This window comes from Brassica napus, chromosome A8 (genome assembly GCF_020379485.1).
Source record: "Brassica napus cultivar Da-Ae chromosome A8, Da-Ae, whole genome shotgun sequence".
NCBI classification, from domain to species: domain Eukaryota; kingdom Viridiplantae; phylum Streptophyta; class Magnoliopsida; order Brassicales; family Brassicaceae; genus Brassica; species Brassica napus.
This window is the reverse complement of record NC_063441.1, coordinates 726,905-750,468: the sequence shown is the minus strand read 5'-3', so window position 1 is coordinate 750,468 and position 23,564 is coordinate 726,905. Positions and strand designations below refer to the sequence as shown.

At 35.2% G+C, this 23,564-nt stretch overlaps 4 protein-coding genes and 1 long non-coding RNA gene across 7 annotated transcripts; 2 read left to right on the top strand and 3 right to left on the bottom strand.

Annotated features, from left to right (window-relative positions):
* Positions 1–4,061: 4,061 nt before the first annotated feature.
* On the bottom strand, positions 4,062–9,422 carry LOC106443449 (phospholipid-transporting ATPase 6). Its single transcript, XM_013885012.3, has 11 exons — positions 8,898–9,422; positions 6,863–8,725; positions 6,682–6,792; positions 6,311–6,587; positions 6,129–6,217; positions 5,925–6,012; positions 5,620–5,829; positions 5,413–5,538; positions 5,223–5,321; positions 4,947–5,138; positions 4,062–4,867 (listed from the first exon to the last, which is right to left on the bottom strand). Exons 2-11 carry the CDS (start codon positions 8,698–8,700, stop codon positions 4,169–4,171), a joined length of 3,729 nt encoding a protein of 1,242 aa, XP_013740466.2. The 5' UTR covers positions 8,701–8,725; positions 8,898–9,422; the 3' UTR covers positions 4,062–4,168.
* Positions 9,423–9,876: 454 nt separating this feature from the next.
* LOC106443460 (protein translation factor SUI1 homolog 2-like) lies at positions 9,877–11,438 on the bottom strand. The gene is made up of 5 exons (XM_013885024.3): positions 11,268–11,438; positions 10,821–10,906; positions 10,482–10,693; positions 10,237–10,290; positions 9,877–10,152 (listed from the first exon to the last, which is right to left on the bottom strand). Exons 2-5 carry the CDS (start codon positions 10,855–10,857, stop codon positions 10,108–10,110), a joined length of 348 nt encoding a protein of 115 aa, XP_013740478.1. The 5' UTR covers positions 10,858–10,906; positions 11,268–11,438; the 3' UTR covers positions 9,877–10,107.
* A 1,275-nt stretch (positions 11,439–12,713) lies between these two features.
* LOC106443488 (mediator of RNA polymerase II transcription subunit 9) lies at positions 12,714–14,314 on the bottom strand. 2 transcript variants are annotated; one of them, XM_013885050.3, is made up of 6 exons: positions 14,147–14,314; positions 13,462–13,933; positions 13,328–13,390; positions 13,161–13,244; positions 13,012–13,070; positions 12,714–12,912 (listed from the first exon to the last, which is right to left on the bottom strand). In XM_013885050.3, exons 2-6 carry the CDS (start codon positions 13,909–13,911, stop codon positions 12,855–12,857), a joined length of 714 nt encoding a protein of 237 aa, XP_013740504.2. In that variant the 5' UTR covers positions 13,912–13,933; positions 14,147–14,314; the 3' UTR covers positions 12,714–12,854. The 2 variants fall into 2 exon arrangements, with proteins under 2 accessions (XP_013740504.2, XP_013740512.2); XM_013885058.3 differs by having other exon boundaries at positions 13,462–13,966; positions 14,147–14,232.
* Positions 14,144–19,290, top strand: LOC106443470 (glutamine-dependent NAD(+) synthetase). Of its 2 annotated transcripts, none has more exons than XM_013885041.3 (14): positions 14,144–14,385; positions 14,482–14,591; positions 14,729–14,952; positions 15,481–15,786; positions 15,873–16,096; positions 16,198–16,436; positions 16,520–16,688; positions 17,164–17,299; positions 17,381–17,519; positions 17,594–17,770; positions 17,842–18,009; positions 18,400–18,495; positions 18,574–18,702; positions 18,791–19,290. In XM_013885041.3, exons 3-14 carry the CDS (start codon positions 14,759–14,761, stop codon positions 18,989–18,991), a joined length of 2,178 nt encoding a protein of 725 aa, XP_013740495.1. In that variant the 5' UTR covers positions 14,144–14,385; positions 14,482–14,591; positions 14,729–14,758; the 3' UTR covers positions 18,992–19,290. The 2 variants fall into 2 exon arrangements, with proteins under 2 accessions (XP_013740495.1, XP_013740488.1); XM_013885034.3 differs by having other exon boundaries at positions 14,192–14,385; positions 14,482–14,524.
* Positions 19,291–20,159: 869 nt separating this feature from the next.
* LOC111199661 lies at positions 20,160–23,012 on the top strand. The gene is made up of 2 exons (XR_002653445.2): positions 20,160–22,669; positions 22,801–23,012. It is a non-coding gene; the product is annotated as an uncharacterized LOC111199661 (long non-coding RNA).
* Positions 23,013–23,564: the final 552 nt, after the last annotated feature.

Below are 23,564 nucleotides of genomic sequence, written 5' to 3'. Positions count from 1 at the left end.
CTGGAAATGAAATGAAGGTTGTTTTCAAACTTTTCTTTTTGACAAAAGGTTGTTTTCAAACTTTTGTTATATATTATAAATTTAGATGATTGTGTAAGTCTAAATGAATATTCTAAAAATAATAATAAGTCTATTTTTTGTAATTTAGTCTTTACTTTTTAGTCTTTTTCTTGCCAATCTAACAGAGACATCGTATCATCAAAATCACACGTGTCATTTATGGCATGAGTTCTTTAGAGAATAAAATTAATAATATATCATTTAACTTTCAAACTTTTTTTTTTGATAAAAGGTTGTTTTAAAACTATTGTTAGTATAATTTTAGATGATTGTGTAAGTCTAAATAAATACTTTTAAAATAATAATAAGTCTATTTTATGTAATTTCTATAGTCTTTACTTTTTAGTTCTTTTCTTGTCAGTCTAAAAGAAACATGGTATCATCAAGATCACAAATATCATTTATGGCAGGAGTTCTTCAGATAATAAAATTAATAACACATCATGTGTAATGGCAACATTACATATTCATTGGCCACGGTGAGCATCAAACGAAGTCCTAATTTCAGCGCAATACATCGATGAACTATAAGTTTGTAACATAACTTGTATGATATGCAGAAGAGAGGTCGACGACAGCTTCTTCTTTAAAAACCCATATCCAGATAAGGCTTCAATGTCAAGTTCCATAACACAGCATCACTGATTTCTAACTCGACAAACAAGCAAACACGAAAAAACAAGAAACACACAACACAACAAACAAGCAAAAGATTTGAAAAGGAAACCATGAAAATACGAATGGGGGAAACTCTTAATTGCCGAACTGATTTTGAGTGACTAAAATGACCATAAGTATAAAGGCAAAATGAAAGAAATTAATGATCTCTAACGGACAAATAAATGACTGGACACGACATTCTATTTGTTTACACATTATGAATTTAGTGTCTATCAGTCCACTAATATAGAATTTCCCCCAAAAAAAGCTTTTGACAAAAAAAAAACATTTTTAAAACAGAGAGAAAGAAGTCGATTAAAATTACCGGATTGATTATTTATGAGTGGACTAAGTAAATCATAAGTATAAAAAGACAAATGAAACGTTACGATCGCTAACGATCAATGACTGGACGCTGTTCTACTTGTTTTCACATTATGAATTTGTCTTATAATCAATCCGGGCAATATAGAATCTCCCTCTTCCCCCCCAAAAAAAGAAGCTTTTGAGAAAACAAAAAGCATTTTAAAAAACAGAGAAAGAAAGAGGATTTTGATACCTTACGGATGAGAGAAAGGGAGACGGCGTTTACTTTGGGAATCAGAATCACGGCCGATAGCTTCGTCGTCGTCGTACATGATGTAGCTCCCGATTACAAACATGATCTTGTTTTCTATGGGTTGTATTAGGATATGAGCGACGGAGAAGAAGGGGACGGGAAGTTGCTCTCCGGCTCCATGGTTCCGAAACTGATTATTATTATTATTTTCTTGATGGAAAGGAGAATGGGATTATCTGATGTGAGATCGTTGGAAGTGGACTTTTTATAGATAAAAAGGAAATCTAACAACGGCTACTTCCCGAAAACCAAAACAGAAACGGCTACTTTTCAAACGGCTAACACGAATTTTCTTTTTTTCACTTTAATTAAAAGAAACGACTACCTTTCAAAAACAAAAACAAAAAAAATATAATTTTTTTTTATAATTTTAAAGAAAGAGCGGTTATTTTCCGAAAACCCAAAAAAAAATTAACAAAGGAAATATTAACATTTTTAAATTTGAATGTTAATTTTTGATATATTTAAAAAAAAATAGTTTGCATAAGAGATATTAAATTGCATTTGGGATTTGAAATATATACCTTCTCATGTAGTAGTTCCACAATTCGTGTGTTGGTAAGGTTAGGCAGCAAATGTTTGCAATTCCAAAAAAGCCGTTATGGTTGTAGCAATAATGTAGTTTGTAATGTATTTCTTTTTCATTTTCATTAATATTAGTGTGTACACATACGTAAACGCAGTTCAGTACCCTCTTTCTTTTTTCTAATATCTAGTTATATAAACGATTTGAATAGTGAGAAAAAAATAATATAATTTTTGTTTTCTTTATCTATCTTCAATACACATATAAGAAAGAGCGATTTGCAAGAAAAAATATACAATAACTGTAAAATTTGCAAAAATGGAAAAGCTCTAGAAAACATGGTTGTCAGACTATTTGTCTAGGAGTATTTTACCATATGTCCCTTCTTTAATTAGGTAGTTTAAATTTTAATATAAAAAGCCAACATATATTATTATATATATATCTATATACACGTAATGAAAAAAATTTGTCTCCGTTCCACTGGTGTCGCCGCATCTCCGCCGCACCAGAACGTTGCCTGCGTCTTCTCTTCTTGCTGCCGTGTCCGCGTCTTCTCTTCTCGCTGCCGTGTCTGTGTCTTCTCTTCTCGCCGCTGTCACATCTCCGTCGTTCGATTGTGGGCACATGAGATGAAGCTTATGCCGAGAGGATTGAATCGAGTAGAACGATGTTCAGTAAGCGATCAATTTGTATATTTTGGGCTGGATCGAGTACTGCAGTTCGAGCATGATAAATCAAGCGGTTGGATCTTCTCAGTTCGATCGATGCAAGTTGAGGATCCATTTTTGTTGTTTTTGCAAAACTGGTCCCTGTTATTTTGCATATTTTTTATTTGTTTTTATTGATTTAATTTTGAATGCTGCTAGTTTTTTTTTTATTGAAACAATGTAGAGCTTCTCAACAGTGTAAGCTTTAACTTATATTGTTGATATGTAAGTTAGCCGGTTATAATGTGACTTTTTAGATAATTTATAAATTAACATGTCTATATTATTATTTAACTGGATATATTATATGTTAACTGATATTTAGATTTAAATTACCAGTTATACATATAGCTTATATGTCTCATTTTTAAATTAGCATTGTTATATTTTGATGTATCCGGATACTTTACATTTTAGCTGGTATTTAATTCATATTTACCGGCTATTTTGATCAGTTAATGATTGTTATTTTGTATCAGTTCAGATAAACAAAAAATTAACTCTCTAATAAATCACAAAACATATGATTAAATTTACATGTTCGGATAAATATAAAATTAACTCATTAACAAATCACAATACAAATGATTAAATGGTTGTTTAGCCGGTTAACATTGTACTTGAATTTTTTTGTTATTGTTAACCGGTAATATATACTAATTATCTCTACATTTTTATAGTTAGCCGGTAATATATACAAATTAATGATATAATTTGTGAAATAGTCGGTTAAAAATTTTACTTGGCTTTTATGGTTATATTTAGCTGGTAATATACACTAATTATCTCAAGATTGTCATTTGAATTTTAACATTGAAAACATCTAAGACTCCGAGGACTATTCGGGGAGTTTTTAAAGGGTTTGAAATGTAGAATCTAAAAGTCTGGAGCCGATTTGTGAAACTATTTGTACACTTGAAAATATTGGAGCCACCTTGAGAATATCTAAAGGTTGGAGGGCTTGTGTTGCAAAACATAAGAAATCGCCAATATTGTTCGATATCTTCTGTAACGAGACAGAGACGGCGAGGATGAACACTATGGCTAGGCTTGAATCCGAGCATGACGACATCGGCAGAGAAAGATGAGGGAGATGGTCCGGTGAACCGAGACAAACACGACGATTTGCGGCGAAGAAGAAGAAACTTGAGGCGGAGACGTTCGTGGTGGCTCTGTTTTTAGTCGATGGCGTAGATGAACAAGGAAGATGAAGCAAGTCAACTGCGTGGACGACAGCCACGACGGAGCAAGACAGAGATGAAGGAGTGAAGAAAGGTTCGACGGAATAAACAATGAAATTGGGACAGATGAGAGATGAACATGTTTGATTTTTAGACAATGCATGTATCGATTATAGTGCTTTCTCTAGACAAAATCTTTCACACGTGGTATATCAATATAGGAACTTTGTAAATGCGTAATATTTTTAGAATGTGTTAATACTTGAAATAAGGGCATAACTGACATTAAAAAAAAAACACATCAGTAAGAAAAGCAAACTTCCATCCATGCAAATTATAGAGTTATGTTTGTATAGGGAGTGCAATATCTCATAAAACAATGGAGTTAAAACAAAATTTACTTGATCTTAAATTAAGTCTGTTGTGAGTTTGAAGTTGTATCATTAGAAGAAGTCCCACTCATGACACTCAACACCGAATGTTTCCTCTGAAGCTTCACTCTTAGCTGTCTGATCTTAGCATCAACTCTAGCCGTGAAACCAATCTTTGTCTTCTCTCTAGCCTTGGACTTCTCTCGTTTCCACATTCTCTCATCCTCTAAATCAATCTTGAAATGCTTGATCTCTTGTATAATGTGATGGTCAAGAGGGTTCACCGATCTTTGGTACGAGATGTGAAACAAGTAAGGGAGCGTTGTAGCGGCAATGACCAGGAGTGTGGTAAGCCAGAAGATCGGCGCAGGCGCTAGAACCTCGATGAGCATGTGGAAGATGTTACCAGAGAGTTTTGGTGGTAGCATACCGTAAAGGGCGAGGAAGATGTACCAAGCTCCTATGCTTCCCCAAATCATTACGTGTTGGATCCAAGTGAAGTGGCTCATGGTGAGAGCTATTTGTACATTTACTGCCCATATGATGCAAGTGAACATGGCGGTTCCCATGGCGTTCATGTCTGCGGTTTGGCCATCAGAGCGGAATGATTGGACATGGAAGATTCCGAGGTTGAGTGTGAAGATGACTATGGATGCGTAAACTCCATTCCCCATCCATCCGAGGATCCTGTACCAGTCGAAGAACAGGTTCTTGGGGCCTTGTTGATACAATGCAGGGAACTATAAAAACAGAGGCAAAGATATGAAGTTTAGGAAGTGTTTTGTTTTGTATGTGAAGATGATAAAGGGAGACTATAACCTCTAAGCAGACATCAGAAGGAACATCTTGTTCGAAAACTCCGAGAGAAATGACGGGGAGAGAAGTGAGAACAACGTTGAAGAGTAATAAGTAGGAGTCGTTGAATATTGATTGACCAGAAAATCCGGTGAAGGCTTCGAAGTAGAAGAGAGTTAGGCCAAACGCTATGTTCTTGTAGAAGAAGTAACAGATCTGTGAAAGCAACATTTACCAATGAAGATCAAGTGTATATGCTGTCTGGTGATATATCAAATTATCTGAAACGTATATACTAACCATTTGGGCTATTCTCTTGTAGCACCAATGTCCGTGGACAACAAGTAGTCTCTCCAGAAAGCGAAACTGGGCTATGGAGAAGTCACTTGCCATTACAGCCTGCAAAAAGAAAATAGAAACGTGTTTTGTTAGAAAAATAGGCGAAACTTGACTATGTATGTCTCATTGTGTTGAAGAGAAGTTTAAGCACCTGCATGCCTTCAACGCCGCTGATGCCAACACCAATATCAGCTTCTTGAATCATGCCAACATCATTTGCACCATCACCGATTGCCAAAGTTGTCTTCCCTGTTCCTTCTTTCGCTAGCCTTGTTATCTGACAAAAAAATAATCAAGACAATTGTAATGTTTGGGAAACTAATAAAATTGTTTTGAAGGTTTATGGAATTTTCCATACAAGTGCTTTCTGTTTAGGAGAGACACGACAGCAGATTACTGATGCACAGACAACTGCAAGTGCAAGAAACTGGTACTTGGCATCATCCTTCAAAGCATATGTAAGTGTCTTCCCATCAATGATCAAAGCAAACGCTGCATGTGGATCTTTTTCTATTTTGATCATCTGTGAGGCATTTGTGATCTGCATCAAAATACTCTCCTTTGCAGCCTGAACATTAAAGACATTTTTTTATCTACATCACACGAAATACTCGAATGAAACAGTAATGTACTTTTTTAATAGTTTCGACATAAGATACGTACAGTTTCGGAGTTTTGAGATGATTCCTCTACATTAGCAAATGAAATGGATATCTGCTTCATACCCTGTCGAAGTAAACTGCAGGCGTATCTGCATTTTGGCCAACCAAATCATTTAGTCCATTTAGTCTTAGAGGAGAATAAATCTTGTAAAAAAAAAAAAATCAGTTCCAGGGTCTGTGGTATTCGCAATAAAGAAGAACAAACCCTATGTTTATTGCTGTCTCCATCTTATCTCCTGTCAAAACCCATATCTTGAGACCAGCTTGGGCAAGATTATCTATGCATTGAGGAACCTGATCAAGTGAACTACAAAAAGTAAGCTGAAAAGAAGTTTTTGAAAGAGTGATATTGGGTAATCACAATGAAGTTTGTCCTATATAGCATACCCCCTTTTGCAGTTTGTCCTCTACAGCAGTAGCTCCAACAAGGATCAATTCCTTCTCCATCATATCTGATACCTTCTCCAGCAATTCATCTCTATCAGCTCCAACAGAAGTTTTGGCTTTATGAAATTCACTGTTCCATTCCGAATACTCTGCTTCATCCAGCTTTCTATATCCGAGTGCCAATGTACGTAAACCAGCTTCACCGTATTCATTCAAGTGCTTGGTAGTAGCTCCTAGATAATCTTTACCTTTCTTTGATAACCGTTCAAATATGATGCTACAAAAATTAAAAGGAAAAACATTAAAGTTCGCGTAGAAGAAGTGATAATCAATGTGGATAATGGAACTAGCTTGAAGTTATGTATCCAAACCTGTCAGCACCTTTACAGAGTAGAAGAATCTGCCCTTCCTCATCCCTGATAATGGCAGACATTCTTTTTCTTTTGCTAGTGAAGTCTAGAAGATTTAACACTTTGTATTCTCTGTAAAAATAACCACCACATGATTAGACATCTACATGAAACACATCAACTGATTAATTTACAGTCTCACCTATCAACTGGCTGGCCTGAAGGTGAAAACCGTTCAGCAATAAAAACACTTGTTTGAGTTCTCTTAGTAAACTCAAAACCAAACTCCCTAGAAGCAACAAGGAAAGCAACTTCATCAGGAGACTCGGCTTCATAAGTACACTTTCCAGTATCTTCATCCACCTCAGGAATAGCAGTATGACAAACCGCTAGTATACGGAAAAACATCAAAATCTCATCAGGATTCGGCTCATTTACCCAGTTATCATCCATCAGACGGTTATCCTCGAAACTAAACCCCTTAATGCCAGTTGTCTGCTTCCGATCCTTTTCATCACTAGCAGTGATTACAGTCTCCAACTCAAAATCTGAGGACGTCCTGCTGGCAAGTTTGGTGTAGCGTTGTGTCCTGACTGTACTCATTGGAACGTTTGTAATCTCATCACCTTGCTCCTCGAGATCCATCGCCATCTGCTTTGCAGCAGCTAGTTCCACTTCACTGGCACGGACACCGTAAGAAGTACCAGCGATTGAGCATTTCAGAAAGTCCATCTGGTTACACGTCAAAGTTCCTGTTTTATCAGAAAGGATGGTATCAACTTGTCCCAGCTCTTCGTTCAAATTCGATGTGCGTGCCTGAGCTGGAGTCCCGCTCTCGCTGTCATACAACTGCAAGTCTTGATTAATGAAAGATGCTTGCAAGACTTTCACTAACTCGATGGAAACATACAGCGAGATGGGAATCAAGTAGCCGTAAAGCAACAGAGCAGTGATCAAATGGACTACCCAAGCGTAGAGAGGATTCTTTGGATTCGTTAAGCTCTCAGGCCTGTCTGGTCGCAAGTACCACCAGTTTCCCATTTGAACTTTCGTCATCACGGCAAACCCGAGAGAGCTGATGAAGGAGACAAACAAAAGAAGCGCAAAGAGAGTGTATATAATATAATCCATTCTCTTCTCAATGCTGCTTCTCTTTGAAGGAGACTTGGTCGAATTCTGCATGACTTTCGTGTCATGACCGGTGAAAACCACAACCCCATAGATATAAGTGGTGTTCCTCAGCTTAGAATCTCTCAGCAGAATCTGGTTAGGATCAAGTGGATAAACCTGCCCATCACACTCAAGGTTCCCAACGAAGGTATACAAGTTGGGATTCGGGTCTTCGCATTTGATAATCCCAGAGAAACTCTGAAAAGACTCATCCTTTTCCAACGCCAAGGTAGCATCCAAACACCTCTTAACTTTCAAGTTAGTCTCCCCATCTAAGTTCATCGTCTCCACATAACATATCCCATCCTCGTAGCTGCTCGACAACAAGAGCAAATCAGCAGGAAAAAACTCATCTTTATCAACTCTCACCACATCCCCGACACGAAGCTTCTTCCACATCCTACGACCAAATTCACCATGTCCTTTATGAACACAAGCCTTCCTCGAGTTCACCCCCACGTCCTGCATAAACCTCCGCCAGTCCTCCAAGGCCTCTTTACCCATACTAAGCCCAACGACGAAAACAAGCGGAGCAATCATGCTCCACTTGTTGAAAGGCGAGAGAGGGAAGACGGAGAGGATGGCAGCGACGAGGAAGTAGAAGTTGGCGACGCGGTGGAACTGCTCGTAGAGGCATTTGGGGAGGAAAGTGAGCATGTTGTACCTAGTGGTGGAGACGTAGTTGGATCTGTACCTGAGGAGCTTAGTCGCTAAGTGGAGATGAGGCTGGTTGCAGTGGACGATGCGGGTGTAGCCTGGTCCGTTGATGACGTGGGGGCCTTGATCGTCGAGCGTTTTGGGCCTGAGGCATCTGAACGTGTAGAAATGGCTCTTCTTGATCCTTGATCTAATTCTACTACGACGAGCCATTTGATTTGGAACCTCCTCAATGTTACTGCCAGATTCGAACAAAACGTGTTAGATTTTGAAATTAGGTTGTTCGATTTTGCCCTAGATGATGACAATCAGATAACTTGTGACACAAGAGAGAGGTGGAGATCACGTGAATGTCACGTTATATACAGAGAGAGAGAGAGATCGGAGAAAATCTCCGAGGCGAGATGTACCTGAAATCGGGGAGGCTCGTTCATGATCAACGCGAAGGTAGGCGTGTTCACGGTGTAAGAGAATCGCCGATCCTCGATGCGAGAAGAGGAACGTAAACGAAAACGCTACGAGAGAGAGACAGAGATTGAAAATTTTGGGAGGGAGAAGGAAGGAGATTGGCTATGGCTCCTCTCGTTCTCTCTCTCTCTTCTCCTCCTTCACTCTCTCTCGGACTGCAACTCAAAACCAACGCAGCAATTTTCGTTGTATGTAGCTTCCTTTTTTTTTAATTAAATATTAGCCTTTATTTTATTTTTTATTTTAAAACTAATCTGGTTGGTAATTTTTTAATTTAGTTTACATATTTTAGATTCATTGCAGTCAGCACTGAAATAAATAAATAAAAAAGTAGAGAGATTACTACAAATCATGTTGAATCTATTTACATAAACCAATTTTCTACTTCTACCAAGTCAATTCATGTTGAAGAAGGTGTCGACACCTGCAGAATGGCCAGCTTTCTCTGCACATTTGGAAGAATTCAACCGCAATAAGATTTTCTTTCCCGAATTCCGGATCAGACATATACAAGAGCACAAAACACTTTGGCGGACAAGCTTGCACGTGGTGCGAGGAGTTCTCCTTCAGCTATGCTTTATGTCAATTCTACCCCATCGATTTGGCTCTATGAATCGGGTGATTTAGTTACCTAGTTATGTTGTCAAAAAAAAAAAAAAACCAATTTTCTACTCAGCACTGAGATAAAAAAGGTAAAGAATATTCTTTCAATTAATAAAATCTATTTATATAAGCAAACCAATTTTCTACTGATTAAATTGTTAACCATAGTGTTTCTGCTTTTTGTTGGTATAATACACGCACGCACAGAGCACATGGATCAAAAACCAGTTTGGACCGTTTTGGTTTATGCATCAAACCGTAAACCTCCTCTCATCTCCGGTTTAGCACTTGTTTTTCTTTCCTTTCTTTTGCAGTCAATTCACAAATCGGAGCAAGTTTTATTGATGATCTCACACTACAAACGCAAATGAAAAGTTCATACATTTTTTCAATACACTCATAAGCAAACCACTTGATTTTTTTTTAAACAGAATATATATATCAGAACATTAATAATTAATACATAAGTGATAGTTAATAGTAGTGGCTGATTGATGCTGCAAACTGAAGATGTTGTGCAAAGATGAACAACAAGTATCTAGAATTTGCTCAAAAACCATGGATCTTGATGTTATCCTTCTTCACAAGACCAGCCTGCTTGAACACTCTTAAGATCAGAACACACAAATCTTTTGCTATAAACCAACTTCAAACGAACAAAAAAACAAATGGTTCTACCTGAACAAGGAAGGTGGACACGTTCTTCCTCTGATCACCTTGAAGCTGAATAACCTACAATTTATAGAAAATCCTCAACTCATGATAAAGTATATATATTTTCAAATTTAAATATTTATCTGTTTATTACAAAAAAAACTAGTCATCAGGACTAGTATTCTTGTTAGAAACCACAATTGCTTGACTATATAGAACAAAACTTGCCTAGTAGACAGAAGTAATCAAAAGAGGATACAAAGACAGACCTGTCCTAGCTCAGAGTCTTGGACGACAGTGCCATTGCAGCAAAACTCTTTCTTGAGGTCTTTGAGGATCTTGGTATAGCTGTACTCTTTCTTAAGGCCCTGGACAGTGGTCAGGCTTTTTCTACCATTACGCTGCTGAACACGTATGTGCACGTATTCCTTTGTTCCAGCTCCAGCTCCAGCGTCCTCAGCATTTGCATCAGCAAACGGATCTTTATACAAGCACCAAACAAACAGGATACAAATAAAATAAAATTAGCTTCCAATCAATTTATTACATAATTAATATTAAAAAGAGTATCAACCATAAAGCGGGTTTAATTAAGTTGAAAAATTTACCAAAGGCAGTGGGGACTTGAACTTCAAGATCTGACATGAACCTTTATCTGAAACAAGGGAGCAAACTCGACAAAGGACGCTGAAGCCTGTACAACGACATGAAAACTCGTATTAAGACAAGTGATTTCATTACAGAACACGAAAGTGACAACTCGTGATCATCGTAGTTAATGATCGTGAAACCGTAACATATATATTTCTAGATCGAATACATACAATAAGATATTCATAATCGGATCTCAAATCGATTTTGGAGTCAACTTCTCCTGGAAAAACGAATCATTTGCGATGAATCGAATACACAAAATAAAAAAGATCTTATCAAGATCAGAGAATATAAATAATCTACAAAACTCTGAAGAGAAAAAAAAACTTGATCCAAGAATCATGGAATTGAGTATCGGAAAAGAAACATGAATCAAGGAGAAAGAGATCGAGATGAATCACCTGATGTAGATTTATTAGGGTTTCGATGATTTGAAATGACGAGAAATGAAAACCCAGTATTCGGATAAAAGGTAGCTTATGTCTTGTCTTGTCTGGTCTGGGAGGGGAAGAGGACAACAAACACGAGAGGAAGAGCTACAAAATCGATTTCTCTTAATTATTATTTTAAAAAAATTTAAGCAGCACTATTGGGTCTTAATAAGGCCCAACTTGTTTTGGATTAACAAAGACCAGATTATTGAGCGTGGTTGAAGCATTACCATTGAGATCTCCTGAAATAATATAGGGTTTAGTCCATGCTGGGAATCTCACCACCTGGTTTGATCCTATCAAACTAGGCTTCGGAATTTTAACCGGATCCAAAAATTACAAACCAAAACCAATCAGGAAGAACAGGTTTTACGCTAAAATACTTATTGTGTACAGACTCGCGGATCACGGTTTGAGTCTGATTTCTACCAGAAATCCGATCAGATCTTTATTACTTATAAAATTTGTATATGTTAAGTACTTTTGAGTATTTTTCGGTACTATGAGTATTTTTTTATATTTGGATTCAGGGTTTTAGATTTCAGATAGTTTGGGTTTCATATTATATTTCAAATTTTTAGAAAAATATTTTGGTTATTCAAATAAAATTTTGAGTATTTTATGGGTTTTCGGATTGAATTTTGGATTAAGAATTTGACATTTTCGGATATTCACATATTTTCGGGTTTTGACAAATTTCTTTGATATATTTTCCGGGCTTCAGGTATTTGTTCATTAAAACTTATGATTTTACATCTCTCTCATTGCAGGAATCCTCTATATATTGGCTTCTCTTTGTTGTCTACCTCGTTGCCAAAGCCATGTGCGTGAAACTAGACATCTCACCAGAATTTCGTAATGGCGCGGTATATGTTTTTTCAAACTTCATTGTGGATTCTAACTAGAATGATTGGTCACAATATATATTCTAAATCAATGACTACGGTTTAACAGCTACCTGAGCTGATCTCTTTATCAACCAAGCTTCTTCCCACGGTCATGAATCTAATGTACTGAGAAACTGGCAGAAGAAGGACAAGCTCCATGACTCCATCTACCAATAGTAACACTCAACAAGCTCAATCCAAGGTTACACAAACGGTGTAAGCAGCAGTATTGGTTCATCTTCATCCAGCTTTTCTTCAACAGAAACAGTTTCCAACAAAGAGAAAAGGAGAAAGGTGGTGAAAATCAATCCATTGACCCCTTTTTGTGTTGATCAGAGGAATTCAGAAGTAAGTTCATATAGAGATTCACTTGTTTTTGTCGCAGGTGCCAGGAGTATAGATGTGGTTCTTCTATGCATTGTACGTTTACAGACACAGGTTTTTACTCATTTGTTTCAAGTATTGATGTAGACAAAACACATGATCACTTGTGCTCTACTGTAATAATATATTGAAACAAACCAAAAAAAAAAAAAAAAAACACCATTTTCATTATTTTTCTAATTAAAAAAATCGGTTCAGTGCTTACATTATTGGTCTTTATGGGCAGCTAAAACTGCAGAATATGAGTAAATAAAGATACAACACACATCTTGAGAAAAATATGGAACTATGGCTCTATCTTGACAAGATCTTCAATAGATTTCCTATATTCCATAATCAAGTCCCTGACCAAAGATGTATTAAGAACACAAAGTAAGAGAAAGATGTGTGTGGGGCAAATAAGAGACAATACTATCGTGTGACAAGTTTGCTATATATATTACCTTCTTTGTTGAAGCAGTTGCTCACTTTCTTCTAAATTCCTCTTTTGTCCATCAACAGTCTATTAAACACACAAAGATTATATCAGACCAAACAGAGAGAAACACACTTCTGTTTCTAATCCAAAAGAAAAGAAACTTAGGTTCATTACCATAGTAGTTTTAGATCCTAGAGATCCTGAAATCGAATTTAACAGCTGTTGACACTTGTCAAAATGACCGTTCAATTCACTCACCTACAGTTCCATACCCAAGACAATTCAACAACCAAGAGGCAAGAACCCTAGACAGAATATTACCTAAAGACAAGAGGACAAACCAGGGCATCAGAGTTCTGATCTCGTGTTCCAGTTTCAACTGCATCTGATAGTTTCTCCACCAACTGCCAATAACAGACATTAGACACACACACAATGATTCCATAAAAACTGGATAATGTGGTTTGCTGCTTACCGGATAGAGATGGAAATGGGAAGCTAAAGACTGGTGCTGCTGCGGAGTCTGAACCGATTGCTGCGGAGTATGCACCAACTGCTGCTGCTGCTGCGGTGTGTGCATCATCGATTGCGGAGTATGAACCACCGTCTGCTGCGGCGGAGGGGACTGCAAAGACGACTGCGGCTGCTGCTGCTGAGGAGAATGTAGCAGACGGTGTTGCTGGTGATGGAACTGCTGCTGTTGAATGAACTGTTGTTGTTGTTGGAATTGCTGGAACTGCATCTCTTGTTGCTGTTGTTGTGGCTGGAACTGCTGTTGGGTTTGTTGTTGCTGTGGATGATGAAACTGTTGTGGCTGTTGTTGCTGGAGGAATAGATGGTCTTGATTGGTGGGTGTACCGAAGTTACCCTGCGCTTGAACGTTGGGGATCATCGACCAATTGCCTCCTCCTGAGAACTGATCCATTCCTCCGATTCTCACTACTTGCCTGGTATTAAACGACGTCGTATTGTTTTTAAATCTTGAACAGTAATAAAAACAGATCTCTGTGAAGCAGAAACATATCTAATACTCTACTTAGAAATCTAGAGAGATACACGATAACAAACTCTACAAGAATCCTTACGATGCAATTAACTCGAAACAGATTGAATACGAGGATTAATCGAAGAGGATAGAGATAGAAGATTCTGCTGCGTACCTGGAAAAATAGGAAACTACGAGTGATGATGATCGCTGAACGTTTTTCCGATGAGAAATTGGGGGAGGTTAAAAACTTAAAATCATCCAACAAAATGGGCCTTTTAAAGGGAGCCCATTACTGGCCCATCTAAAGTAATGATCAAACCCGCCGTGTACGAACGACTACGAGAGCCGATGTGATTCTTCTTCTTCTTCAAAGAGAAGAGAATCTTTGAGTCTTCCATACGCTGAAAATAGGTGAGCGACGATGTTCCTTGTTTGACACTTTCCTGGACTTTGAAATTTGATTATAAAATTGCTAATAGCTCATTTGATTTTCTGATTTGTGATCAGATTGGATTTGAGATTTAAAGGTCTCAAAGATTCCATTTGCAAGGTGCGTTTGAACACTTTCCCTCTCTGTATATTCTATTCCGTTTGCCATCATGCATATTGTTTCTAAGGTGAGTCTTTAAGTTTGGTTCACTTTCATTTTGAAATTGATATAATCAGTTAGATGTTATTGGATAGATGCAGGTGTTCAGTGTTTAGCTTTGATCGTCTCTCAAACTGTTACTAAGACACTATAGAATGTATGCAGATTGTAGAGTAGATTATTTGAGCCACGAAGATGAGGATGTTGAAAGTAGCGACGTGTAACTTGAACCAATGGGCTATGGACTTCGAATGCAACATGAAGAACATCAAGGCTTCCATTGTCCAGGCTAAGGCTGCCGGTGCCGCCATCAGGCTTGGTCCCGAGCTCGAGGTCACTGGTTATGGCTGTGAGGATCACTTCTTGGAGCTAGACACCGTCACTCACGCGTAAACTCTTCTCTTTTCTTCGTTTCCATTACTCACTTTAATGGTTTGATATAGGCATGCCGGTTCGGTTAGTTCGGGTTATTCGGTTTGGGTTATTCAATTCGAGTAGTTCAGTTCGAATACTTTGGTTAGTTCGGTTAAACATAAATCTTACCAAAGTCACCCGAAATAAATTTTGGTTCTGTATTCGGTTAGTTTCGGTTTTATGAAAATCTTACTGAAGTTTTTGATTTCGGTAAGATTTTTGTTTACTTTTGCTAAAATTTTGGATAAATTCGGTTAGTTTGATTTGAAATTTGGTTAGTCCGGTTTGCGTTTTTGGTATGGTTGGGGTATAATTTCTTAAAACCGAAGTACCAATTTCTGCCAAACCAAACCAAACCGAACCGAAAGCCGAACTTTTTTAGAAAACCTACCGAATCGAACCAAACTAACCGAAATTACGGTTCGGTTCAAAATCCCATCCCTACTTTGATACTATTTCTGGAAACACATTTTCTTAATGTTCCTGTGAATATGTTATTTCAGGTGGGATTGTTTAAAGGAATTGCTGCTTGGTGACTGGACGAATGATATATTATGTAGCATAGGAATGCCTGTAATCAAAGGAGCAGAACGGTATAACTGTCAGGTTCTCTGTATGAACAAAAGAATCATCATGATTCGACCAAAGATGTGCCTCGCCAACGATGGAAACTATAGAGAGCTGAGGTGGTTCACGGCTTGGAAGCAGAGAGGAGAGCTCGAGGAGTTTCACCTCCCTATTGAAATCTCAGAGGCCTTGTCACAGGAATCAGTCCCTTTTGGATATGGTTACATCCAGTTTATCGACACGTGAGTTTTGAATATAATGCTGCTATAAACATTCCATGAGAACTTTAATAAAAAAAAAATCAACTATTATACATTTTCTTTATCAGAGCTGTTGCAGCCGAAGTCTGTGAGGAGCTGTTTAGTCCAGTCCCTCCTCATGCTGAGCTTGCGCTGAACGGTGTGGAGGTGTTTATGAATGCGAGTGGGAGTCATCACCAGCTAAGAAAGCTTGATATTCGTTTGAATGCTTTCATGGGGGCTACTCATGCTCGTGGTGGTGTTTATATGTACAGCAATCAACAGGGATGCGATGGTGGCCGCTTATACTACGGTTTGTTCAAAGACCTTAGGATTGAAATATTTGTTTTTTTTTATAGTCTTAGTAGTGATCATCTTGATTCTTGATTTGTTTCGTTTTAACCCAATTGGAAGATGGATGTGCATGCATTGTTGTAAACGGAGATGTTGTAGCTCAAGGCTCACAGTTCTCGTTGAAGGACGTTGAGGTCATCACTTCCCAAGTGGATCTAGATGCGGTTGCTAGTCTTCGCGGATCGATAAGTAGTTTTCAGGAACAAGCAAGTTGTAAAGTGAAAGTATCTTCAGTATACGTGCCCTGTAGGCTGACTCAGTCCTTCAACCTAAAAATGACACTAAGCAGTCCGAAGAAGGTTCTCTATCCTCCTCTGCTTCCTATATACGTTTTAAGTGAATGTTCTAAAAGTTTCCAAATCTAATACTTGTTCGTATGTAGATTATGTACCACTTTCCACAAGAAGAAATAGCCTTTGGTCCTGCTTGCTGGCTATGGGACTATTTGAGAAGAAGCGGCGCTTCAGGGTTCTTGCTTCCTCTTTCTGGTGGAGCAGACAGCTCGTCTGTGGCGGCTATTGTTGGCTGCATGTGCCAACTTGTTGTTAAAGGTATGTTGGACTGTTGTGATTCTCTTATTGGACAACCATGTGAATAACTTGAAGCAATGTTCAAGAATTCGCTAGGTGGTAACTAGATGTTTCGTATAAAACTAGCGACTAGACAAATTATTTGGGCCTAAGACCCAGTCTAGGGGTTAACAAACTATCAATTTATTTTTATATGTTTTACATTTACATTTGATTTTTTAGCTTTTGGGTTTAATTATAAATTTATTTTGATGAACTACAAAAATTACATATACAAAAAGAAAATAAAGTAGATTTGTGGATTTTCACTAACATTATTGTTTAATTTTAGCAGATTCAAATTAATTTAAATTGATTTAGAACCAATTTAAAATGGTTTAATCCGATCAAATGGAGAAGATTGTTACCAATTTACTTGCTGTCTAGACCGATATTTAGAATATCGACTTCGACTGGAAGACACTTCCATGATGATGTTGATATTCTTCTTGTGTAGAGATTGCAAATGGAGATGAGCAAGTGAAAACTGATGCCAAACGGATTGGGAATTATACTAATGGAGAGTTTCCTACTGAGAGCAAAGAGTTTGCTAAGCGAATATTTTACACTGTGTTTATGGGGTCTGAAAACAGGTAACTTAGTTAACAGTATCAAAGAAGATATGACTGCATCAAACATGAAACGTTTTGCTTATTGAGATCTTGATTTTGCAGTTCTGAGGCGACAAAAATGCGTGCAAAGCAGCTTGCAGACGAGATCGGTGCATGGCATCTTGATGTTTGCATAGATGGCGTTGTCTCTGCGGTTCTAACTTTATTTCAAACGGTTACTGGCATGCGTCCTCGGTATAAGGTATCTAGCACTGGATCAACAATCCAAACTTGATGATAATGAAATGAAATGGTTATGGGTTTTGTCGTGTACAGGTTGATGGAGGATCAAACGTTGAGAATCTTGGGTTGCAGAACATTCAAGCACGGATGAGAATGGTGTTAGCGTTTATGTTAGCGTCTCTCTTGCCTTGGGTTCATAGCAAACCAGGCTTTTACCTTGTTCTAGGCAGCTCCAATGTTGATGAAGGACTTCGTGGTTACCTGACAAAGGTGATGGGGACTTATCTCTTTTTACTGCTACATAGATTGTTAATGTAAATACACTCTTTTGGTTGAAACAGTATGATTGTAGCTCAGCAGACATAAACCCCATAGGAAGTATTAGTAAACAGGATCTGAGGTTGTTCCTAAGATGGGCTGCAACGAATCTCGGTTATCAGTCCTTGGCAGAGATAGAAGCTGCTCCACCAACAGCTGAGCTTGAGCCCATTCGTTCTGACTATTCTCAGGTAATAACAAAACTGTTTGGGAGTCTCTATTAGGCGGGTAGTTTGGTTCAACATAAACTTACTGAACTAATCCAAAATAAAGTTTGGTATTTGGTTAGTTCGGTTTTTGAAAATCCTATCAAAGTTTTTTAGTTGGTCATATTTTTGTTTAATTTTTTATTAAAATTTCGGATAAGTTTGGTTAAATTCGGTTAGTTTGGTTATTTGGTTTGAAATTTGGTATGTTTTGATTATATTTGCTGAACCGAACCAAAAACCAAACTTTTTATAAATCCTACTGAATCAAACCGAACTAACTGAAAATTTCAGTTTGGCCGGTTCGGTTCAAAATCCCAGCCCTAGTTTCTACAGCTGAAGTGTTTATTCAGACATCTTGTGTTGTGAAAACAGCTTGATGAAGTCGACATGGGAATGACATATGAAGAGCTCTCAGTCTATGGAAGGATGAGGAAGATATTCCGGTGTGGCCCAGTTTCCATGTTCAAGGTTTGAGTTCTGATCTTTAGACAAATGTACTAAACCATGATGCACTGAGACTATAATTGTTTTGTAATGATTCTGCAGAATCTATGTTACAAGTGGGGAACAAAGCTAAGCCCAGCAGAAGTAGCTGAGAAAGTGAAGTACTTCTTCAAGTATTATTCGATCAATCGACACAAGATGACTGTCCTCACACCGTCCTACCACGCTGAGGTACTGCTACTGAACAGAAACTTGTCTGATACATGTTTTGAAACTGTCACGAGTGAGAGAAAACTCAATAGGGGTTCTCTTGTTGCAGAGTTACTCTCCAGAGGACAACAGGTTCGATCTGAGGCAGTTTCTGTATAATAGCAAGTGGCCATACCAGTTCAAGAAGATTGACGAGATTGTTGACGGCCTAAATGGTGACTCAGTTGCTTTTCCAGGAGAAGAAGCAAGCTACGGCAAAGAAGTTGGAGTCGTGGCTGCAAATTCCGGTGATCCAAGCGCGGGTCTCTGACGAAACCTCTTTACCTCTCTGTTTCAACTTAAAAGTGGAAGTTTGGAACAGTGTGGGAACAAATAACATGTTTGTGTTGAAGAGAACAACAAAACAACAGTAACCACTTGCAATAAGTTTTCTTTCTGAGTAAGTCGATGATCATATGATCTTGTTAAAAGTTCATTATTATGCAACAAACTTATGTTTATACATGTTTAAAGTTTAGTTTGAGAGCATGTTTTCTCAGTTGTAATATTTAGTAAAATAGATTCAAGTGCTCTACTCATTGTTAATGCATTTGGTTAATCTTCACTATACATCTATCTATTCAAGGATTTGGCTAAAATTTCAAATTGATTTCATTTTTAAAGAGAAACTTAACATTTAGTTCGGAAATCAATTGCTTCATAACTCTAATCATAATGAGTAAATGAATATCTTCAAAACCGATTCCAATATTCCATATATTCACTACAATTTATTAAGTAACAAATTATATTTCAAGAAATATTATATAACATTCATAATGTAATAGCATCCTCATCTTGGTTAAGACACATTAGTAAAATAGATTCAATCAATACCATTAAAAGAGGATCATTCCCTTAATGAAAATTACACTTTTCTCAAAAATACCCTTATTTTTACAAAGGATTAATTAAATTCATTAATGGCATTTAGGTCTTTTGGTTTTGGGCCTACAAATACACCTAAATAGATCTACTAATAATGGGCCTATATATATTTAAAAGATATATTAACTTTAAATTTAATATAAGTATAAATATATTATGAAACATAAATAAATTAACAAACATGAAAATATCATTTTCTTAAATATATGTATCAATATTCAAAATGCATCATTTGAATATTATACAGATTTTCAATACAAACTAAATCATATATCCTACACCATATATCATATACATATCTAAATATCATTTTTCCATGTATAATGTCATTTTATAGATAATATTAATATGGCAATTACGAGTGTTCAAGAATATTTTAAAAATTATTTTAAAATCAAATTTTAAATCTAAAATAAAAACATAAACTTATAATAGGTTATTAATAACGAAAATAAACTAATATTGTCATATCAATAAGATTTTTATTATCATTTTTATACGGATAATATAATAACATTTCATCAAATTCTAAGGAATCACTAAGTTGTGTAATATTAAAAAAATATGAGTAATTTAATCAATTTTTTTTGAAAAAATACTATCAGATATTTTGTATTTTATCGGATCAATGGTATCAGATTGAAGGTTAATAGTGACTTTTTGAGTTTTTACCGGCTTATTTTTAATTAACGAATTTTTCATTGAATCTGAACCGGATTATATACAATGTATCAGATCTATAAGTTCGACCATGAATCTAGGTCGGATATGAAAATAAATCTTAAAACTCAAACATTATTATAGAACAACTGTCATATTTCAAACAGATACCATATTTTGAAAAGAAAAAAAAACAAATGATAAAAACTTAAAAACTCAATTTTTATGGTTCTAAACAGAAAATAATGGTAGTTTGTAAATCAGTTTTCGATCAATAAATGAAAAAAAAAAAAACAAATCCGCGCTTTCTAAGCACGGATCAAAATCTAGTAACAAATTATTTTTAATGCATTTGGTTAATGCAATTTGGATCTTATTACATTTTAATTGATTCGACAATAATACTTGTTTGATGTCAGATCTTCTTATAAATATATTAAGTTTCTTTTTAAGAAAAAAGTTAATACCATACCAAATCAATTAGTAGTAGATTATCCTTTTGAGATTTCTGAACACAAACTCTAAAAAGATCATATAATCTTACTTATTCATATTAATTTTTCTCAAAATAATATATTTATTTTCAAACATTTTTATATAAAATTGAAAGAATTGGTTCGAGTGAAATACACTAACCATAATTAGGAGGAAATTCAAATTAATATAGTAAGACCTAATACATATCGAAAGCACGTAATTTCATCTTGTAGTTTTTTCATAATACTTATACTATACAATTAAAAAACTAATGAAATAAAATGTCTTCTAAATATAAACTGTAAAATAATTTAAGATTATTTATTTAAATATCACATATATTATTATACTAGGTGACTTTCTCGTGCGCGTACACGGATACAAATATTTAAAAAATAAATATATTATAAATTAATTAATGTTTAAGTTTTTTTTTAATTATTTTATAATTTATATGTATGATTTTTGATTAATATTTTGTTATTTTCATTAAATATGTGCTTTTATTTTATAATAGCTAGTCGATTTGATTATTATTTGGATATATTATAACGTAATTTGACTATTTTTATTGTTCTAAATAGATAAAATTTGGTTAATGATTTTGGGTATAAAATTTTGGATTGTTTAAGTTACGTACTTTATAGGTTATATTGAGTTACATATATGTTTCTTCAAATCTATGTACAACTACTTTTGATTTTAGTTTAACAAAATTTGATGGATTTATTTATTACAGTATTTCAGTTCTTCATCGTAAATATCTAACTATACTTTAATAAAATTTTAAAATCTCATGAACGTATAGATATCTACAAATAAATTTCTTTACGTAAATTTAAAATAACTGTATACTTTAAATGTATAAAAGATAAATTAAAAATTATTCTAAATAATCTTAACCATAACAGTTCATATTGGTTTATGTATTCTTATTAAATGTATATTAGGTTGTATAAATATATTAAACTTTTTAGTAAAAAGGAAAAAAAATATTAAGCCTTACAGAAACTTTAGTGGTATATTAGGTTTGATTATAGTTTGTATATTTGTATTTATAATGTATTTTGGTAAAAAGAATTACATCTATATAATATTTTAGTTCATCAAAGATATCCTAGTTTATGTTATTTAGAAATTTTTTAATAATATGGGAAAATTTTGTTGATAAAATTAAAATAATGTATTATTGGTAAAAGAGATGTTTATTTCACATTAATATCAAGATTGTTTTTTTGTGAACTTTCCTTTTTTTTTATAAAATCACATCATATATAGTATAAATTTTCCTAAAATATGTTCTTTCTTTTTTTTGTAAAATATTTTTTATTTAGTCTTTGAATATTTCATTTTTATTATATATTTCATTTTGAAAAATAAATAAAAATACTAAGATTGAAAAATCAAAAACAAATAAGGAAAAAAGGAAAATACTTAAAATAAGGAAATTTGAAATATTATCAGATAGAAAGAAAATATCAATAATGACAATTATAATTATAATTAACCAATTCATTAAGGGTATCATTGTAATCAACTACTGTGAGAGTTAACGTGAGCGCGACACGTAGTAAACTGATTTCTCACATAATATTATAGAGATTAATTTGAAATCCATGCAATGAATGTACAGTATGTTACAATCTTTTGAAGATTTTTATATAACCTCTACAAAGATTTGACCCATTAATTTAGAAAGAAATCTCAAGACAATAAATAAATTAGATACTAAACATGTCTTACCCGCTCCATCGCTTGTATTTATAAGCATGCTCTTGCTCCCTTACTTTGTTCACACCAAGCACCAAAAGAAAAAATAAAGTATAGTAAAGCTTACATCATACCAACAAAATGGCATTATCAAAGCTTCAATCTGTAGTCTTACTCGTTATATGTTCTCTCCTAGTGACTTCTCAGTCAAGAGGTAATAAGGTTTATATTTTCTATTCATATCTACAATTAAAAATTATATTGTAATATTTGTCTAGTTTTTAAAAAAATATTGTTTTTACACCAAAAATAAATAAATTATTGTTTAACATTGTTAATTAACAGGTTTAAGTGAGAATACTGAGCATCGTTCAGATTGTGTTTACAAAGGTCCGTGTAAGACCTATCAGGAATGCAAGAGTCGGTGTGGACCGCCGAACTTTCCACCAACGACCATTGCCTCATGCCAAGTCAGAGCTCACGGCACCATTTGTTGTTGTGAAAAGATTAATTTTCTCCCATCAACTATTAACAATATATAAAATGGATCTTTGTTATTTACTGTGTTCTAAAATAATTGAGTTCTTATTGTTAGGAATTTAATAATGAAGTTAATCTAACTTATAAAAATATGCAATAAGAAATACGGATTGAAATTGGATCAATCCATGAACTGATAAACGAAATTTTGAGTTAAATTTAGAGTTATTTTAAAATTTCATAATTCTCTGTACGAGAACTGAAAATATAAAATCTAATGAAATATTTTGTAATCATACATAAATTTTTGTAACGAACTTGTTTTGCTTATGTACGTGAATACAAAAAAAAAAAATTCAACTCAATAATATTACGAGGAAGTTTTCCTATACGTGGCCTCCTTTGGTGCGGACTGCGGAGGAGCGAGAAACAATATGTTGACTTCCCTTTGACCATTTCATTCACCATATACACACATGAATTAACAGTCAGACGACCATGAAATAAAATTATTAGACCATGTTTATCCCTAATCCTTAGTGGGATCCTTAACCCAAAAACTGAAAAAAGTAAGTTCAAAAAAAAAAAAAAAAAAAAACTGAAAAAAGTGAATTAATTAAAAGAAAAGA

Coding starts and splice junctions, on each gene's coding strand:
- LOC106443470 (XM_013885041.3), top strand. CDS start 14,759: ATGAGGATGTTGAAAGTAGCGACGTGTAACTTGAACCAATGGGCTATG. Junction 16,437..16,519: donor CACTAAGCAGTCCGAAGAAG/GTTCTCTATCCT, acceptor GTTCGTATGTAG/ATTATGTACCACTTTCCACA. Junction 18,703..18,790: donor CACCGTCCTACCACGCTGAG/GTACTGCTACTG, acceptor CTCTTGTTGCAG/AGTTACTCTCCAGAGGACAA.
- LOC106443449 (XM_013885012.3), bottom strand. CDS start 8,700: ATGGCTCGTCGTAGTAGAATTAGATCAAGGATCAAGAAGAGCCATTTC. Junction 5,539..5,619: donor CTCCTAAACAGAAAGCACTT/GTATGGAAAATT, acceptor TTTTTTTGTCAG/ATAACAAGGCTAGCGAAAGA. Junction 5,139..5,222: donor ACAAGAGAATAGCCCAAATG/GTTAGTATATAC, acceptor TTGCTTTCACAG/ATCTGTTACTTCTTCTACAA.
- LOC106443488 (XM_013885050.3), bottom strand. CDS start 13,911: ATGGATCAGTTCTCAGGAGGAGGCAATTGGTCGATGATCCCCAACGTT. Junction 13,391..13,461: donor CCCATTTCCATCTCTATCCG/GTAAGCAGCAAA, acceptor TGTTATTGGCAG/TTGGTGGAGAAACTATCAGA. Junction 13,245..13,327: donor ATCAGAACTCTGATGCCCTG/GTTTGTCCTCTT, acceptor ATGGAACTGTAG/GTGAGTGAATTGAACGGTCA.
- LOC106443460 (XM_013885024.3), bottom strand. CDS start 10,857: ATGTCAGATCTTGAAGTTCAAGTCCCCACTGCCTTTG. Junction 10,694..10,820: donor TCAAGTCCCCACTGCCTTTG/GTAAATTTTTCA, acceptor GCTTGTATAAAG/ATCCGTTTGCTGATGCAAAT. Junction 10,153..10,236: donor TGTCCACCTTCCTTGTTCAG/GTAGAACCATTT, acceptor GTGTTCAAGCAG/GCTGGTCTTGTGAAGAAGGA.